The following is a 19,686-nucleotide window of genomic DNA, read 5'->3' as shown; positions in this document are numbered from 1 at the left end:
GCTTTTGCCAGCTGGTGGTCTACAATAGATGTCAGGTGTTCCTGTTTGTGTTTTCTCTCTCAGTTTCTGCGATTCATCTGAGCTTCAAAGAGAATGACAGTGTGGTTTTAGAAAAGGAATTAGTCCAGTGTGCAGTGTTTGAAAACAATTGGATAGACCTTCCGGACTTGAAAGGGAATCCAGTCATTTTATGTGTCTTTTTCTTTTGTTGGTATGTGTGTCTCCTGGCTGTTTTTGAACAATTTAGTAATCTAATTAGATGAGGCTTGAGGATTTGTTTTCAATTGTGGCTTAATGCTGATAGCCATGTTACTTCAATGATCTCAGTAATGCAACTCGCTCTCTAAAAGCCGCCCAGCGACGGTATGCTGATCATTAGACTTCGTATACCCGTCGTCTTGATTGGTTAGAATTTAAATGCTGCTGTTCTTAAATTCATTATGTTTCGATTCGACAATGCTGCGCAGATTACATGTCCCAGTGGAGGAGCGTAATCTCGACTGGCCTTCGACCTCAGTAACTCACCAAAGATGTTGACAGGCTTTGCCCCTGGAGTCAAAAAGAGTTACATAGTTGAAGCCGGCTCACTTAACTTCGCCAAGCTGAGAAGTCAGCAAAGACTCCTTTTTTTTTTTTTATTTAATGGTTCATTGTCAGAAAGAATTACATGTTCTTCTTTCAAGACAGATTTTTTTCTCTCCCTTTCTTTTGATGTCGAAAATGATGTTTTATTTCTACTGCTTTAGTAGGCTGGAAATTCTTGGGGGTTATATACATCAGTCACTGTTGGTGACTTTAGGTCTCAACGTATTCACCAACAGCATTTGTAACTATGCACACGTTATCTCGCTTACTACTTTCCACTTTCAGAGAATAATTCAAGTTTCTAAAATGATACCCCAGTAATGATGCTATCATGTTATACCAGTTCAAAACTCAATATGTTGCTAGGATGCATCATGATATCTGCTAGAAGTGAAGAAGAGGGGGCAAAGTCCCAAAAGGCAAAAAGAACGTCTTGTGTATTTAGTCTGTGCTTCGAGATGTCAGCGTTTGTGTATTATCATTATTCTCAATTTTAATAACGTGTCATTTAAATTAATTAGCTCTCTGCTCTCCCCCACTGTCTGTGTGGTTCGCCAATTTCCCACTCTAGGTCAGTTAACTTAATTTGACTTTGCCCTCATTCATTTGGTAAAAATATCATCACAAAGAGTCATAAAGTAGTGATTCTGATTGGTAAAGTTGGGGGGTTGGGCCGTGGGGGTCCCTTGACCATTAATAAAATAATGAGATTTGTCACCAGTGTACCAATCAGGTATCACAAGAGGAGGTGATGCTGTGTATTACCATATCAATATTTTTCTCCCGCCTTCACTTTTCGCACAACGGTCTCCTTGGGTTGGTGTAACACAGGCCAGCTGGCATAAACAAAATTGCAGCAGTGCGGCTTTCACTTCTTCTGAAGCACTGCTGCTAATGTTAGGACAGAGAATGAGAGACACTAGGGAGTTTGTTTCCCTCTTCCAGCATGAACAGAAAGTAATATCTACTTCACTAAGTCATTGTTAAGCTAGCTGACATACTATCTACTGTAATATACTGAACATAAGTGAATTTTTCCTAAATAACTACAGTACGTGGTAATAAAATTGACCACTTCCTTTTTCTTTTTTTTTTAAACTTTAAAATTCTACTAATGATTTCAGGTTGCTGCTTTGTGTAAAAACAGTTAATTACTAACAAGATATGTCAGCTGACTGTATGTTTACTGCTTATTTCTAAGAATTATGTAAAAAAAATTTTTTAAATCATCTACATTTCTGTCAATGTTAATCAACCTCCCACTGACACAATCTGCTTGCATTTCTTTCCTCTTTCTTTTGTTGTGTGCAGTACCTACTCATAAAGCTTTTATAAAGGTTTTTTTGTTTTTGTTTTTTTTTAAAGAGGGATACGATAACCCACTCCTGCCATCAGTCCACATGATTCAGTATTCACAATCTCGCCTGACTCAAAGACCCTGCTTCTAACGAGGGTTACGCTGCTTGTGTTTTCTCGCAGACACTTAGGAAGAAAAATCGCCAACAAAGTAAATTGTGTGATTTAGCTGTCAAGCACATTGAACTGTTGTTGCACACATGATTCTCTGTGACCTGCTTGTACAAGTGGGACAGTAATGGCAAAAAAACATTAACAGATGTTTTTGTGTGTACAAAGAGACATTTGACTAGGCTTATATTGATTGAGTATATTGACAATTAGCTAAAGTGTATGGATTTGAAGACGTCTTTTTTTTTATACACAACAGCCTGCAATCTGTAAAATCCTTCCTACGTCTTCTCCCAGCTGACTGTATATCATATTTAGCTTGGTCCGCTGTTACGATCTGCTGCCATTTATTCATTCCCGTGTGCATCAGCAGTGTCTGTGACCCTCATTTTAGCAAACTGCCTAACAGAATGGGGAAAAAGCATGTTAATGACAGCAGCTGCAACATGACAGCTTTATTGACCTTTTAAAGGAAATGTTAAAAGAGAAAGTTACCCATCGGCCCTATCTCCCACTGGAGCTGATCAGATCCTTTCTCACTGGCTGCTGTCAGTGATCATAAGTTAAAATGAAAATACAGGCTGTCCTTGTAGCAACTTTAACGTTACTGTCACTGGGGCATTTTAAAGGATCTCACAGTCGGGGGTTGTAGCTGTTTTACTTGCACTCAAGTGTCTACAGTTATAATAGTCAACTGTGTGTGTGTGTGTGTGTGTGTGTGTGTGTGTGTGTGCCTCATCACCGATTATAGCCAAGACAACTTAGTCACTATAATACTGCAGTGTAATCCTTTTAATAATCGCCGCCCAAGCTCAGTGCTCAGTTTTTTTAATCCCAACTCTAATAAACAAGTTAAAGCTGAAGTTGAATGCGTCCAGTTAAAAGTGCAGCAAGCATCCATCTGCCACAGCTGATTTATTGTGTGAACACTGGAAATCCAGGCAGAGTTCCCCTTAAGTCAGCACTCTTGAAATATGCACAAGAGCAGTCCTGGATTTTGGGGATTTTTGCCAGCGAGTTAAACATTATTATTGCCAGTTTTGGCTTTCTTGTAGAGCTGGCACAAGGTTTGAGTTAAGAAAAGGTTTGCGTGACACTTGAGCGTTGTGGTTTTTTTAGGAGAGATTTCCAAATCCTTCTGTGAAGTCTAGCAAGGAGGGAAGAAATCATAGAATTTAGCATTGGCTGAGAGTCGGGTAGAGCCTTGTAATCTGGCAAGTTATGTAGTTCGGTTGCATGTGGGGGTTTTTAAAAGGCTGGACACAGGGCATTTCAGTGTGTGGTTTTGCATTCTCCAGCCTCAGAGAGAAAGTACTTTTGTTCACTCATCCATAGACAGAACCTGGAAGTGGAGAATTATATTCATGCACTTTCAAAACTGCTCCAGTTTCCACTGTGATTCTGCTTTTTTTGTTTAAAAAAAAATACAGTTACCTAGTAAATGTTTTTTTTATTTTTATTATATAGTTGCATTATACGGAGTGGCTCATCACCTGCTGTATGTTTCTGACAGTTGAAATGAAATACTTTCCCTCCCCTGCTTGGTAACAGAAAAAAATTAAGCCAAAACTCATCTCAGCAAGGTTTTACTTAATCTGAAAATATAGCACGAGACTGTGGAATTAGAGCAGGGCGATATGGCCAAAAATATTTATCACGATATATATTTGAAAATTTGCGATAACGATATAACCGACGATATAATTGATGCGAGACAAAATACAACTCCACAACATTACTAGCGCAAAAAGACAACCTTCCATTTATTTTCACTTAAACAAGAAGCTGGTTTTTATGTACATTAAAGCTTTATAAAAATGTAACAGTGCAAATGCAAATTCCTTGCTGAAAGTTTAACCAAAAGGCATTTCCAGTAGAAATGGGCTGACATATCCTGAGCATAACCATGTATAATATCCACTGAAGTTAAAAAGAGGTGCTTTGCAACATTAAACTGCAGTGTGCAGTACGCATTTTTCGGACCATAAGGTGCACGGGATTATAAGGCACATTAAGCGAAACAAAGCAGTCAGATAAATCAAACTTTATTAAACTCATTCTTCTTGCTTCCTCCACTTCTGTACCATTGATTCATTAATATTGAATTCTCTGGCAGCTGCTCTATTCCCATGTTGTTGCAGTATATTAATGACTAACCTCGTATTGTGGATGGATTATCTCAGTTGTTCTCCTGACTGAAGTTTGGTCCGTTTACAGCATCCTGCCATGCGATTGCATTTGTCTCTAACCATGAAGAACCTTCACGTTAACTTTTATAAGTGGAAAAGTGTTAGTGTTTGTCCTCCAGCTTCACTGTTTATGTTATGCTAACATAGCTGTGTCGCTAGCGATCACGTAGCACATAATTATATACCAGCTAGCCCAACTTCAGTAACCCTACAAACGTCACTGCTGTTTAGTTTCCTGTCTTCATTTATGTTGGAAGTGATAGCAGAGCTGTACGTTTGATTTTTTTTTCAGAAATCTCTCAGTCAGAACATGCAATATCATGCTTAGGTAACTAGCGAAACTAGCGAGCTAACTTCCGCTGGCTTCCTGCTAACTTCTAACTCCGTTAAATGTAATAACTTTTGTTTTCATGGATGCCTGGAAGTTAAACTTTATAGTTACACCTGGTAAAGCAGCAATGCTGATCATTTTATTAAAGATGAAAGAATTTAGACAGTTTTTAACTCTAAGTGATGCTGCAGTGTTGTTTGACCTGAAGAATACGGAGTTTAGGACCCAGATTACTCCCAGATTTAAGAGCATCTTAGTCCGACAAATACAACAATAACAACGGCCGCTTGCATGTTCTGCAAAAAATGTGCTTTGTTGTGTATCTGACGGACAAACACCAAACCAGTTCCACATCACGGAAGTTGCACCATTTTTACAAACCAATTCTGGTTCATCTGTTTCACTCAACAATCGGCCATGTGCGTATGAAAACAAAGGCACTGCGCATGCGCGTTTTACTCCCATTCTATCGCGATATTTCATTTTCCTATCGTTGCCTAACATTATACCGGTATTACCGTGAACGGTATAATATGGCCCAGCCCTATGTGGAATTCAAGTTCATTAATGGAAATTATAATTGTTCTGGGAATCACCAGCAGTCAGTGTTCTTCATACAAATAATTAGAGAGGTACAATGATTAAAAGGCTTCTGATACTCCTAGAAACCAGGGGAATCCTTGAACCCCACTCTGCTGTGACACTCAACCTGCGTTTTCCATAATTCATTACTAGAGCCTTTCATTAGCCTCCTATAACTCAACACATGCACAAATGCACGTCGTTTTAGCTAAAATAATGTTGTTTTCAAATATGTAGAAAAATATGAAGAGAAGAAGGCTACAATCATTATTACCGTATTTCCCGGACTACAAAGCGCACCTGAATATTAGCCGCACAAGCTAAAATCAGGGGAAAATCCTGTTTTGTACATACATTAGCCGCACCTGACCAAAAGCCGCAGGTGTTTCAATGTTGACTTATCATATGTAAGAGAATATGCACAAAGGGAATTGTCAGGATGGCTGTTTGGAGACATCACTTTTATTAATATTTTGAAAAACAAGTTATGGGTACATATTTGCACATGTAGTACATAACAATAACCTACAGCACACCAGAACAATAGATTCGGCCTACCTTTTAGGCTCAGGTGCAGTGACACAGCTTTAACAAGAAGAAAAGTCAGTCATTCACCACCATCTTTCTCTTCTTCCTGCGCACTAAAACCACCAAAGTCCTCTTCTCCAGTGTCGGATACAAACAGGCTCATGATGGCTTCGTCATCCACTCTTCTTCTCTCCTTCGTTGTCACTTTCAAAACCAAAGAAATCCTCATTGTCAGAGTCGAACACCCTCAGAAGGGCCGTGGCGGTGTCCTCCTCTCCATCATGCAGCAGTCCAGCCCTTCAAAATCCGTTGGTGATCGTGGATGTTTTCACACTTTTCCACGCTGTCAGAATCCACCGGTGGAGTTGGGCATAACTTGCTTTTTGGGCATAACTTGCAAGTTTATCGCCGCTCATCATCCACGACTCCCGCTGAACGCGTAGCGCTACTTTGAAGTTTGTTTTTCGCGCTACTTCGTACGGCACTACGTTGCCTGGCGGACGGACATGTGACTAACATACCACTCTTGAACCCCGATCCTTCCGCCAGGCAACGTAGTGCCGTACAACAGCGGAACACACGAAACAAATCGTCTTACGATATGACAAAAATCACGGACAATCCATAGAAAAGCCGCACCTGACTAAAAGCCGCAGGGTTCAAAGCTTGTGCAAAAAGTAGCGGCTTATAGCCCGACATTTACGGTACTTGTTAAATTGAAAAGGATTAATTGGACATTTGTATTCCAGAATAATGGTTTGCAGGACTTGTATGCAATATAGCAAAGGTGGGTCAGTCTGTATGAGTAAATAATTAATAATGAAGTGGCTGATTAAAGCACATGTCCCACGAACTGTTTTATCAGTCATTTTTACTGCAGGTTTTAATTGTGTGGACCTCATAGTAGTTTCATTGCGATAAGCCGGTTATTGCCAGACCATAATGTGGTCGACTAGCTTTGGCCAGAAATGTATCCAAGATGTCAGCTCCTAAATTGTGGACACAGTTTAGGAGCAGTTTGAGAGTTGAGTCCATTTAAAGTAGGCCGTGCATGAACCTGTTTATCACCTTTCACCGTTTGCTGTCACTCTGAGGGAGGGTTTATTGTGCGGTCTTGTCTGCAGCCCTGTGCGTCTCCATAAGGCCTGAGAACAGCGTGCGGTGACAGCTTGGGTGATTACCTGTCCTGTCTCATTGTCTCAGTTGGCCTGCAGCTTGGCCACATCATGCATCAGAAACTGACACACAGTGATTACTATGTCGTTAGCCCTGAGAGTCTGTCGCTCTCTGCACTCATTAATTTGCTCTTCCTCTGAGCACTGGGAGAAATGGACTATCCACGCTGATTTCACTAAACCATGAAATATAAAGCTTGTATGATGACATGTCTTGAGCTAATGTTAGATTTCATTGAAGACTAATGTTTGGTTTTTAAAGCACTCGATTCACAACAGAGCGCGAGTCTTTATTTTGTGATTGATGCACTTCACACAGAATAATTCATAGTGTGCATTAGGGCTGGGCGATAGTCCTCAAATCAAAATCACGATTAATAGAATGTTTTACCCCGATTTCAATTAATAAACAGTTATTGTTACACACGCATCATAGTCCTCATAGTTCACTATGTTTGTACTGTATACTCAACTGCAAATGCTAGGATACTTTTTAGCTAATATGATGCACTCCTGGTGGTGGTATTACCTTCGGTCACTAAAGCAATTTTTAGCACAGCTTTCTGCTTTCTGTTTAATGTTGTCTTTATTGATGCCAAAAATGTATCCGAACAACAGACACAGCTTTTTTTTATTTGGCACAAACGGCTGGAGTTGTTCCAACTGGCTCAATGTTTGACTTTCATTCAATGATGTTTCCGTGTCGCGGACTGAATGGGAAAGAGTCACGTGACAACTCTTTGTAGTATGTTTTAAAGGGGATAGTATATAATGGGGCAAATATTAATAGAGTTTAAAAACAAAGCCAGCAAGATTCCATCAATTTGAGGCTCTGAATGTTGGTTCATTTTCTATTAATTGTCCAGCCCTAGTTTATATTTTAAAAGTCCCCCTTAAAGGCACAGAGACATGGGGAAATGAAAATGCTAATGGTTTTAATTCATGTTTGGCACAGATTTTTCAGTGTTTTTTGTGAGGCGAGTTATAAAAGCAGTTCAACTGTGATAGCCCAAAATGCAAAAAAGCAGAAAAACATAGTGGCATTTGCAGTAATTGAGCATCATGGTGGTTTTGGATGTAACCCCCTCATTTCATGAAGCATTGCTGGCTGTGAAAAGCTCTACCTAAGTAAAGTGGTGCTTTGAACAGCATTCAGAGCATGATCAGTGTTGAGAAGGCATTATATTGTTTACCGTGGTGAACACTGTTTAGCACGGTAATATTCGATTTGAACAAATGCAACATTTGCGTGGTACCATGGTAATATCAGCAGCAAATGTAACTGGATAAAAAGCATCGATGTGGCTCATGTCATTACTGTTGCGGGTACTTGTTTGAAAAATTACACTAAAGTAGGATTCATCATCTGGAAACGATAAATGTTGGTTTTGTGCTCGTCCCTTTAGTAGAGTTTAGTTTCCCAACACTTCAGCTGTTTCATTCTCAGATAAAATGGTGGACGGACATCCCTAAGATGTAAGCGGTAACTTCACCATCTGCAGCACCGACTTGTTGTAGTTCTCTACATCGTTTTCAGCTCGGAGCAGTAAGTAGATTAGAACAATTATTTAAAGGGTGTACAGGCTTATAATCCAACGTGTCAATTGTTGTTTTGTCTTCTAAGTCTAATAGGATCCAGCATTGGCAGCATATTCCCAAGCACTGAGTGGTTTATGCCCAATTAATAAATGTGCGGTGCTGGCTGCGGCGTGGCATTCCTCCTGCAGTTCAGTGCTAATGATTTGGAGCGCTTTAATGTCGACTACCTTGAATAAAGAGCGCTAAGCTTGGTGTCACTCCGGCCCTTAAATCACCATCACTCTTCCTCTGTGCCTCTTTCCCACCTACACATTTTTCAGCCTGCAGTTCTCTTTTCCCCTCAGATGTTCTCATCGGCTCCCTCCCTTGCTGTCCTTTTCATTTTCCTTCTCCGTGTCGGCCCACTGTCTCTTCATTACTGTCACAGAGTGTCAGAACAGGTGGAATCAATTACTGACCCCGAGCAGCCCACTCCTTTGCCACAACTAGCTCTTTAATTGAGGAAATTAATGAGTGATCAGTCTGCGAGATGATTTGGTGTCACGAGCGTCGCTTCGCAGTGTGCGAGGGAGGAAAGCTCGGGGAGGGATTGTTTGGCCGACCTCGTATAACAAATACGGTCCTTTTCAGATTTCCACTTCTGCCTTCCCTGCCTGCTAATCACCACTGAAGCGAGGAAAAACACAGCAGTGCATTGCTAACTGCTGCATCACGCTTTCTGTAACCAAGCTAGCTTTTAAAGTCCACTGAAATACCAGAATGTCCTCGATGCATTCAGCGCTTTGTTCACTTCCTCTCATTGTGGCATCCGCTGGTCTGAGACTCAACATCTGGCCCGTATCTGTTTAGAGAGTGGTTCTGAAGTGTGTTTCTATTTCTCTGAACCTCCACTTCTTCCTTCACAGATGGAATCTCCTGTCTCCACGCCAGCTCCACCCCCCCTCCACCTCCTGGCCACAGTAGGCAACAGTGAGATTGCCTCACCATGCGAGCAGATAATGGTGCGCACACGCTCGGTGGCGGTGAACACATCAGACGTGGCCCTGTCTACCGAACCGGAGTGCTTGGGGCCCTGTGAGCCTGGAACCAGTGTCAATCTTGAAGGCATAGTGTGGCAGGAAACTGAAGACGGTAAGTGGAGCAGTTTAACGTGCTGCTTTGTAAATCTCTTCCCTTTAAAACAAATAAGCTGTGGATTGTGGAGTTAAAGAAAATAGGTAAAAACATATGGGATAGGTTTTCTTTCTTCCTTTTATTTACAAAGCCAGAGCAGCTATGTGTTTGCATATTAACATCAAAGAGCTATTGGTTTTTCAAAGCTTTAGTGAATCTTCTGTCATTTAAAAAAAATCATCTTGCTGTCATTACTGTACATATTTGCCTCCTAAAATGTAATTGGATATGCTCAGACAGCCTCAGGAAATGGTTGTTGTTGGTGGTACTAATGCGTGCTTTACCAGCGCACATGCTGCGTAATATTGCCAAGAAGAATAGTAGTTGGCAGGCAGTTCTTAGGTGGCCTTGATTTCTTTGTTTTTGTTCGGGAGGGGGGGGATATTTTTCTTTTTTTCTTAGTACGCAGACAGAAGTTTGTTGCACAGAGATATCTGTTCTGCAGCAACATGCCTCAAACACAAAGCACTTTTTCTTTTTTCCTTTGTTTCTTTTTTTTTTTGTTTTCCGCAAGCCTGCCAGTTGGGAAAATAGTGGGCTCCTTTTCTGCAGTGCAGTCCGAGGGAAATCTTATACACTCTGAGTTTTCCTCCCTTTGATCGAAAACCTCATACAGCTCATTTAATTTTAAGATGTATTACTATCACACCATCAGGTTCTGCTGGTTCTGAAGAACTGCCCCCCCCACCCCCCACTTAATTTTTTTTCCTTTTGTGGATGTGAAATAATGCAAACACCTAATCTTCAAAGCAGCTTGCTCTCAGTCTCTCTGCGGGCATGCTGAGTACAAATCGCCCACACATCCACAGAGCTGTTTGTTGGTTCGCTTGGAGGAACCAAACAGGGAAAAAAAGGTCCCTGCCTCATCAACATTCCCAAAGCACAGTCCCTGCTATTGAGTGGCTTTTCTCCCCTCTCTTTCCTCTTTTTTTTTTTTTTTGATTTTTGCTCTGTACTGCAGCTCTTTTCTGTTACCAAGCATCCAGCCAGTCGCCCCTTGACTCTTGTTTCCAAGCAAACTGAGAGAGAGCGAGTGCAAGGCAAGGGGGTTATGGCAGGGTGGGGGTGGTGGTGCGGCTGCGAGGGGGAGGGGTGGACAAGGCTACTTCTGTTAGTGACACAAACATGGCTCCGAGCCAGCACCAGTACTATGTTTGCGCTCCCTCATTCTCTGCCTCCCACGGAGCGGTTGAGCCTCCCTCTCTCGAGCGCGCACGCCCTGCCCCCTTCCCTTTCCCCAACCGAGCCTGTCCTTTGCCTGCACTCCGCTCTCTCAAAGCTGCTATTTTGGCTGAAAGAGGTAGTGGTTTGGCCTGATGGATCTGTGTTTTCTTCTGACTCTACTCTATCTGGCTCAGTGGGGAGGATGTTGGTGGGAGCTTTGAGTGGTTTTAAAAGCGGCGTGGTGGAGAGTAGCCGGTTGGAGGGCGGTTTGGGCAGACAGCAGGTGTAGCGCACAGGTTGTTGTGGCTATCAGAGCTGTAGACACCAGCAGGTTTTCGAGGCATCAACCCACTTCCTTTGCTTTGAAGCCATTTTTTTTAATTAAAAAAAGAAAACAAAAAAACTTAAAGGTAGAAGATCAGGTGAATATCATATAAAGGATAAAGCAACGAGTTTGATAAAAATAGAGTGGCCCTGTAGTTGTCTCTTGCGCACTCTTTTTGGTATTTTAGAAATGTATTACATTCTTTGAAGACAGCAGCTTGTTCACTGCTGACTGACTCGGCCCCAGCTGGTGTGTTTTTAAGAGAGAGCTGCGAGCTGTGGCTGAAATGCGCGCCGTTTCTGAACCTTTGCTTGGTGTTAAATTGACAGATATGCAGTAAACCTTCAGTGTAGCAGAGATAATAGGGGTGAATCTGGGCTGGGTCTTGCAATGAGACATTTCTCAATATCCCCCATTGTACTGTGCACACTACATTAAACGACACAAAGACGCGTGTTGCTTCTACATCATTTTAATGGTACGAGCCACCCTCACCCCCTCGACAGCCCACTGGCTAGTTTTAAAATGAAAGAGACCCAGATGCCGCTTACATCAAACTGCTGTTCAGCTGCGTTTCCCCTAAGAGAACGTGGACTTCTTGCACCGTGTGGCAGCCGAACAAATGAGAACCAAATGAGGGAATCAGGCGAATCCAGGCAGAGTACCAGGGAAGAGGCAACAAAACTGAGGCCCCAAAGACGTAGCAGAGGCATTCTGATTAGCAGTGAAGTTGAGCAGTCTCCCCCCACCCAACACACACACACACTTCTCTGCATGACAGAGAGCTGTTTAGGCATGCGCTGCGTGTGTGTGTGTGTGTGTGCATGCATGCGCGTGCATTTCATTTGGCATGCCATCCAACAGCTGCTTCATCACCTCCGCCTTTCTGCCTTGTGGGAGTAAATGAACAACAGGCTCCCAGTAATTGTCTGTGCCTCACCCAAGTCAACATGTGCCAGTGAAAGAAACAGATGAGGAGGAAGCAAGCAACAAAATGTGATTACAGGAGCTGCACCTTTAGGTCAGCGGTGACAAGAATCTTGGCTGATGAGGGCCGGGTAAATTTTTCATCCCGCGTAATGTGAGCTCAGATGTAGCCGGATCTGGATTATGACTGGATCTAAACGGAAGCCTTAATGTAACTTGGATTTCAAAGTGACCAAAGTAACCCACTGTGGCTTTAAAAAAGCACCCTTTACTGCATTTAGGACACACAGGATGAAAATAAATGGATAATATGTGATAAAGTGAGTCTGTGTCATGCTGTCAGTCTGGGGGTGAGTGAAGTGTAGACAGGAGGAAGGCAGAAACGCAGAGCCATGGTATTTTAAGGCCCGGCACTGACACAAATCCCCTCGGCGCAGACGAGGCAGTAGCAGCTCCCAGGGTCGTGTCGGCAGAGCAATGGGCCAACCCCTCCCAGGCTTAGCATGCTGATACCTCCAAATGCCATCTCTAAAATGCTGGAGAAGTTGCTCTTGAAAAGCAGCCCAGAACGCCTTGGCTCCTGCCCCAGGGCAGAGGGAACACAGAAGGGGGGGCCCTTTGGCCAAACACCGCAGCTCCATGCCAGTGCCAGTGTGGCATTCAAACACACCAACCCTCCAGTACACAGCAGGCTATTCCCCAAGCTGGTCCCACAGCTTCTTGAGCTGCCTAATAGAGAAATAATACAGGCTGCTTGTGATAAATGTTTGTCTCTTGGATTATTTATGCAGCGCACATGATTGCAGCATTGCGAGCATTGGCTTTAGCACAGAAGTTAAAAGCCGTTTGGCATCTGCATGGAATGGAGGTCAGTGTGAAACGGAGATTTCTGTATAAACATTTGAGAGATGCCTTTTTTCCCCTCTCCTTTATTTCTCCGACCCTGTCAGAGAGTTGAAAAGGGGAATATTGTATGAAAGGAGTACTTGGCTCTATAGTTAACTTGCCAGTTATGCTTCCTTGCTCCTTTGAAGACACCTGTCAGTGGCCTCATTGAAATGTTTTTACAAAGGCGAGCGGTGGCCGCTCTCCGTGAACCCACCTTAGAGGCTGTCCTTGAAATGAGAGCGAACGTTGTCAGGAGGCCTGTAGCTGTCTGCCAGGCCAATGAGCAAGAAGGACACGGAGTGAAAAATCAATCAGAGAAGACCAACTTCTGTTAGCACTAAAGGCTCCTTTCAGAGAAAAGTGTAGAAACGATACTTATTTTTCTTTCTGCAGCCCCCACGCAGTACATTTTCATTTGCCAGTTCCTTAGTCACTTCAGTTTCCAATCCACCCAGCCAATCTTTACCCTCATCAGTGTTCACTGTGCAGTAGTGGAAGTGGCCAATTTCCAGGGGAAAAAAGGGAAAGAAAATAACACTCCCATATTTAAAGAATTTGCCAGTTTTCCTAAATATGCTGTTGAAACAACACTCAGGGAACTTTAGCCATCGATGGCTCGTCATTGTCTGACGGAGCAGGCTCGTCTTGTTAGTCGCTAATTTAGTCCCCCGGTGGTGTTAACAAGATGGCGCCCACGTGTGAACCCAAATCTCTAAAGAGAGAGATGCTGGTAACGGCTCCTATTCTTACTGGCTGATAACTGCATTTTTTTTAAGCACTTAAAACCGTCTTGAGTCGTAAATCGTGTGCCTGGAGGAATTGAAGGCTTCGCCAGTGGCTGTCATAAGATATCATGTTTGCTATATACACATCAAGGAGAACTTGAGTAACACGCCTTTGGCAGGCCCGTATCTTAATCTCAACACCATCTCCTTTAAGGCAAAACACCAGAGGGGTTGTTTTAAGGGTGACTGTTTTTTAATGGTGGCATTTAAGGAAGCTGGGATTGTCTTCATACACATTATTTCCAGTAATAACTGCAGTTGGTAAAGATGTCAATTTTCTCCCTTCCTCTGGCTGTTACAAGCTTTGCTTGTTTGTGATCTGCTCATCTACTCCCTCTGCAAGAGTAAACATGCATAGCTGCTTGTTTTTTTTCCCCCCCTTCTTAGGGAGGAAGAACCTGCTGCATGTGTCTGATAATGTCTAGCTGTGTGGAAAGCATACTAATGCAACCCTCCCTTGCCTCTCAGTGCTGTGAGAGAATTGACCTTCTCACAGGCTGTTATTCTTGTCTGTCGAGAGCGACTTCTCACTTTTACCTCTCGCGAACCGGAGGCTGAACTTTTCAGAGGACTCACTTGAATTCTCTGAAATCTAAAATAAAATCATCAAACGTAGCCTCGTCTGAACCGCTAGTCATCTGTAACTTTTTCTTCTCAGCTTAATGTCAGCAACTTTTTTTTCTCTCCCTTTTTCTTGTAACAGGGCTTACGACTGCAAAGTTTACAGTGTTCAGTTTCTTCTTTGCCAGGAGCTTATTGCACAGAGGATAGTAGAGATGCACAGAATTGACATGAATGTGTTTATGGTGTTTGCTTGTTATGGACAAAATAGCAGATGTAAGAGGGTCAGTTCAACTGTGACTGCCACTGACCTCTCGCATTTCAGGAATGAGGAAGTGTCCCAACTCCTTTATTTAGTGTTTAAACTTCCTGTTTACAGTTGCATGGTTGTAGTCATTGCAGGTCAGACTGGGATAGCTGGATGGAAATGAGACTAAGGTCTCCCAGATCTGTACCGAGGTCAGATTATATTTACATATTGTATTCATGGTCACGTCTGGTTACAGCACATTAGGTTTTGTTTTTATTATGTCACACTGGACTGTGGGTGAAACAGGCCAGGAAAGTGAAAAGAGGCTGGTTCACTGGTTGTTGGTGAAGATTATAGATTAATATTCAGCTGAGGATGTGCTTACACAATGAAGCATTGCAATAGTTGTTAGTTGCCTTTAGAAATACTGGACAGTTAAAAAACTGGATCACTCGGTTGAAGAAAGCATGAATCTTTTCATAAGGAGAGGCTTCTGGCGGTGACCTTGTGACGAGATGCAAACTTTAATGCTGTCCCCTTCGGGAGAGTTGTAATATTAGCTATAGCTTCCAGTTTCTTTTGGTTGGCAGATGCAGTTCAGTAAAGAGAAAATGTTTCCTGCACGGAGTTGGCACACAACAGGGTTGGGGAAATGGTGATTTTTCAGAGAGACATGGCTGCTGAGTTGTTCTTCTCTTCTGTTTTTTTGATGTGTTGAGCACCACAAGGCAAGCATCATCGAGTTCCATTATATTCAAGAGAAGGCAGGCATCTCTACAGCCCAGCATGTCCCAAACTGGACAAGTCAACCCTAAATATTGATGGATTCTGGATGGATCAATTATACTGTAGCCCCCCCCCCCCCCCCCCAAAAGAATGTGTCAGTTTGTATGTTTCAGTGTTTCAGACAAATCCTACAGTTGTTCCCAAATTGCTGTTTGCCCAGCATTTAATGCAAAGGTCAGCCTTAGGAGATTTTGCTCTGACACTGACACAAATGGACAAGCTCGACTTCGTTTTATGAGCCGCACCATGAAAACGGGCTGTTGGAAATGCACTCCCGACACTTGAATGCTCAAACACTTAATTTGTCAAGGTTACAGTTATTGCTCGCGGCAGCACACAGCTATCTTTTATCTTCTCTCCGTAATGAACACTGGCATTTTCTCTCATTGTTCTCACTTTCTTGTCTTCATGCAACCTTGATAAATGGTGCTTTTACTGCACAGAAAATGGTGAATGTTCTTTTTTTTTCTTTGTTTTTTTTGAAGTTCTACATATTTGTATCCAACTGTTTGAAAAGGTGATAATTGCAAGTGCTGGTAATTGTTCACATAAGTATTATTTTTATTTTTTTTTAGGGATTGCCTGGCTTTTAAACTGAAATTCCTTTCACACACTTGGACAAACAGAACCCTTTAATTTGGTGTTTTGGGAGGGGAGTCGTATAACATCGCACCCAGTCATTACATTTTCAAAGATAACAAAGGCATTTTGACAAGGTCAGTCAGTGAAAATGCCGTTAACCCCATTGGATTCCTGTTGAGATGGGGCAAAGCAGGGGTCAGCCAGTGAACCCGTGGCCCTCGCAGATTTCACCAGCAGCAGAGGACCTGATATTTTGGCCCCACTGAGGCCTAATGAAATGTGTTAAGTGGTGAGGAAGGGAGTTTGAAGGCAGGGGTAGGGCATGGTGGACACCATTGCAGCACACAAGCTAAGCAAAGCAAACGGGAAAGTTTGGCGCTTCAGTCGGGGTTCTGTTTGTTGTTCAATAGCATTGAAAGGAAATGAGTGGTGAAATTACAGGTCAATTCCTCTCATTAATGTGGATTTCACTCTGCCATCCTGAGTGACCCTATTAAGGTTGACAGGGGGAGGGAGGGGAGTAAGAGGGGGAATTGCAGGAAACCATGTTTGCTCCACATAATTTCAGACCCTTTTCTTCCACCACACAGCAAGCCTCCCTTTGAAAACAAATCCCAAGTGAACTGCAGTTTCAAAGTGCAAGTTGTATTTTTTTGATCTTTGAACGCCAGTCTTGTTTCTTCCCTCGAGACAAATCCAGTGAAGGAAAGAAGGGGGGGGGGAATTGTTGGCCCACACAAACACTCATCTGTAACTCTGTGTGTGTGTAAACAAATGATCACGCATGGAAAGTTCTCCTTGTGTAATTTGCTTTCTGCCACAGGGAAATTTGTTTGGGTTGTTATGTCGAGGGCTTTCCGTGTTTAGACAGACATGACATTGACATCTTTGTCCTAACGGCTTCAAAATGATTCCAAGGATGAAAGTGTGCAGATAAATTCAAACAGCTTTTCAGTTCCAGCTTTGAAACCTGATCTTGTTACATACCCTTGGGCATATTTTTGATATGGCTAACAAATTCAGTGGATTTCGAAACCCCTGTCAAAACTTTGAGTAGCTGAGTTAAAATTACGCAATGTAAAGTGTAATAAATGTTAAGCATTAAAATGAAAGCATGAAGCATCAGATTTTTTTAATAACCTGCATAAATATAAATTTTCTCAAAGATGGAATAGTTGTGCAATCAGCTACTCATGCCATCAATATACAATAACGGTTGCTTAATGAAGTGTAAATGTCATCTACTCGGTAGTGCAGGAAGAATTTAGAGTGTTGCTCATAAAGTATCATCTACAGTAAATAATTACCAGGACGGAAGAAATTTTGAAACATTTGCAAGATGACAGTTGTGTAATAGAATTTTTAATCCTTGTTGCTTTTAGTATGGGGAAAACCAAGCTTTGTTTATCTCTGACACACTGATACTGTGGAGCTTGCAACTTTACTTACCAAGCTCTGATACAACTACTGAAGTGTCAGCACTGAAAACGTATACCAGTACTCCCCATGATGAGGAGTGAATTTTAATTACTTAGTAAGCAGGTAATACTGTGTCTAATTGATGCACAACATACACACGTAAAGTCTTTTTTTCCTCTTATTTTGATAAATGTTTCAGCACAACTTGTTTAAATGTCCTTGAGGTGTCCCAGATAACATTCAAGGAACTACGTTATTAGCATTCAGAGTAGGTTAGAAGCAGATATCTGAGCTGACCCAGAAGCCAAGGACCGCTGACAGGATTACAGGGTTGCTTGGCTTCAGCATGGGAAAGCAGCCAAAAGGAAGGTACCTCTGTGGGGGAAAAGAGACAACAGCAAACATGGATTATACAAAAGGTCACTGTCACTGACTCTGAACTATTGGAGTACAATACACTAATGTGCAAAAGTCTTAAGCCACCCTTCATTTCTTTATATTTTACTTCCAAGTAGCCAGATATAATTGTTTTGGTGTGATTTTGAGCAATAGATCTTTCAAAGTTTTTCTTTGGGCACTGGCTACTTTTTTATTCATTTTCAGTCTAGTCATTGTAACTAATCATTGTTAGAGGAATGTTTGTTTTTTTAGTTAGCCACTTAACAGTGACCTATTCAGGCAGTAAAAAGTCGCCTAACTAAAGGAATGACAGATAACTTGGCAAAGATTTTTTTTAATTTTAATATCCTTAGATACTTTGTAAGTAGCAGTCCGTAAAAATCAAACAAAACTTGTTTTCATTTCTTTTTAGAATGTATGAAAAATGTTAAAGATAACAGTGTACAATACATAAAATAGTACTTTTTGCACCAACAAGATGATTTTCAAAGAGCTATTAGCTGAAAACTTGGAATATCTCAATGTGGTGTTCAGTGAGTCCTTAAACAAATCTGAGGAAACGGACAAGAGGAGGACTAAATAAGCAGCAGGCCTAAAAAAATTATCTGCATGTTGTACAATATCTGAAAGCCATGTTTTTAAGAAATAGGGAGGAAAAATGCAGTAAAGACCTGACATAGGACTTGAGAGATGCATCTGGCCTTTCTACTGTTAACTGAAGTCTCATCAGAAATTATCCCAATTAGAGCTGGGCGATATAAGATTTTTTCATATCACGATATGTTTTTTTCATTTCAGGCGATAACGATATCTATCACGATATAAGCCAAATAACTATATTTGTAAGATTTAAATGTGCCGTTGCTCACAAGTAAAATGTGAAATAATCAGCAGCTTGTTTTTATTTAAATATTTATTTCCCATTATAAGTTCAACAGGGTAGATGTACTTAAGGAACATGAGACTTTTTCAGATAAATAAAGGCAAATATTGCAAACTACACAAAAGGCAGCCGCTAAAGCGTTTAAGTTTCAAAATAGAACAAACGAAACAGACTAAATTGTCAATTCCACTTAGAAATAAAGTATTAATTCTAAAAATAAATCTTAGTTTGTTTTACAGAAGAACAGACAAAACTGACTAACTTTTGTCAATATCAAATAAACTGAGAACTAAAAGGAAATTCTCAATCTCTCCTTGTTGTATAGCTTAGCTTTTCAAACAGTTTTAACAGTTACTTTAGTCTGACAAAAGCCGAATGACGAATTAGCGCTTCCAGTCAGAGACTGAGGCTACGTCCACACGTACACGGGTATTTTTGAAAACTGAGATTTTCCGTTTTCGTTTTAAAAAATAATCCCGTCCACACATAAAGGCAGAAATGAAGGAAAACGCTGCTATGAACATGCCAAAGCAGCAGGTGGCGCTAGATTCCTAACCGTGCCGAAATGCTGGCCAATCAGAAGTCTAGAAGCCTCGGTGGGAAAAAGTAAACAAAGCTGGGGCATAGAAGCAGAACCGAGTCGTATGTGTGGAGGGACAGTAACTGTGTGTATATGTAAGCATTTAAACACTGCAGAGAGTAGAAGTAACAGTATTGTAGAAATTCATTTCACCGAAACAATAACAGCACAGTGTGACGCATGCACCAGTTTATTGTATTTCCAGACTTGCTTTCGGCACAATTTACAGTACGCGCTACTCTGTTTTTTGTCAGACTTGAAATAGCCAAAATACCGTCACACTACGGAACTTCTATGGCTCTTCCGTTCGACAATCTCTCCGGCATTGGAACCATCATCTGTTTTCTCTTCGGTCACGCTCGGTTGATTTTTCTAGTCGGCACACTCATTTCCTCCATTATGCGCTGGCTCCATTACCCGCTGGCTGCTTCCCAAACAAACACACGTGCGGCTTGGCACTTGTGCTGTACGTAACAAGTCACGCGACGTGACGCTGCGGCTGTGATTGGTTCGGCTCTGCGCTACTGAATTTGGATTGGCTGACTTTTTTTTTTTTTTTTTTTTTTTT

At 41.8% G+C, this 19,686-nt stretch overlaps 1 protein-coding gene across 4 annotated transcripts in view; it reads left to right on the top strand.

The window, feature by feature from the left end:
• The window catches only part of znf609b (zinc finger protein 609b), an 84,562-nt gene that overhangs the window by 50,083 nt on the left and 14,793 nt on the right, over nt 1–19,686 (top strand). For all 4 annotated transcript variants that reach the window (XM_026162628.1, XM_026162618.1, XM_026162600.1 and 1 more), the window contains exon 3: nt 9,302–9,527. In XM_026162628.1, the coding sequence (XP_026018413.1) occupies nt 9,302–9,527 (226 nt within the window). The remainder of the gene's footprint in view (nt 1–9,301; nt 9,528–19,686) is intronic.

This window comes from Astatotilapia calliptera, chromosome 1 (assembly GCF_900246225.1).
Source record: "Astatotilapia calliptera chromosome 1, fAstCal1.2, whole genome shotgun sequence".
NCBI lineage: Eukaryota > Metazoa > Chordata > Actinopteri > Cichliformes > Cichlidae > Astatotilapia > Astatotilapia calliptera.
The sequence above is the reverse complement of the archived record's forward strand: the minus strand, read 5'-3'. Positions and strand labels throughout refer to the sequence as shown.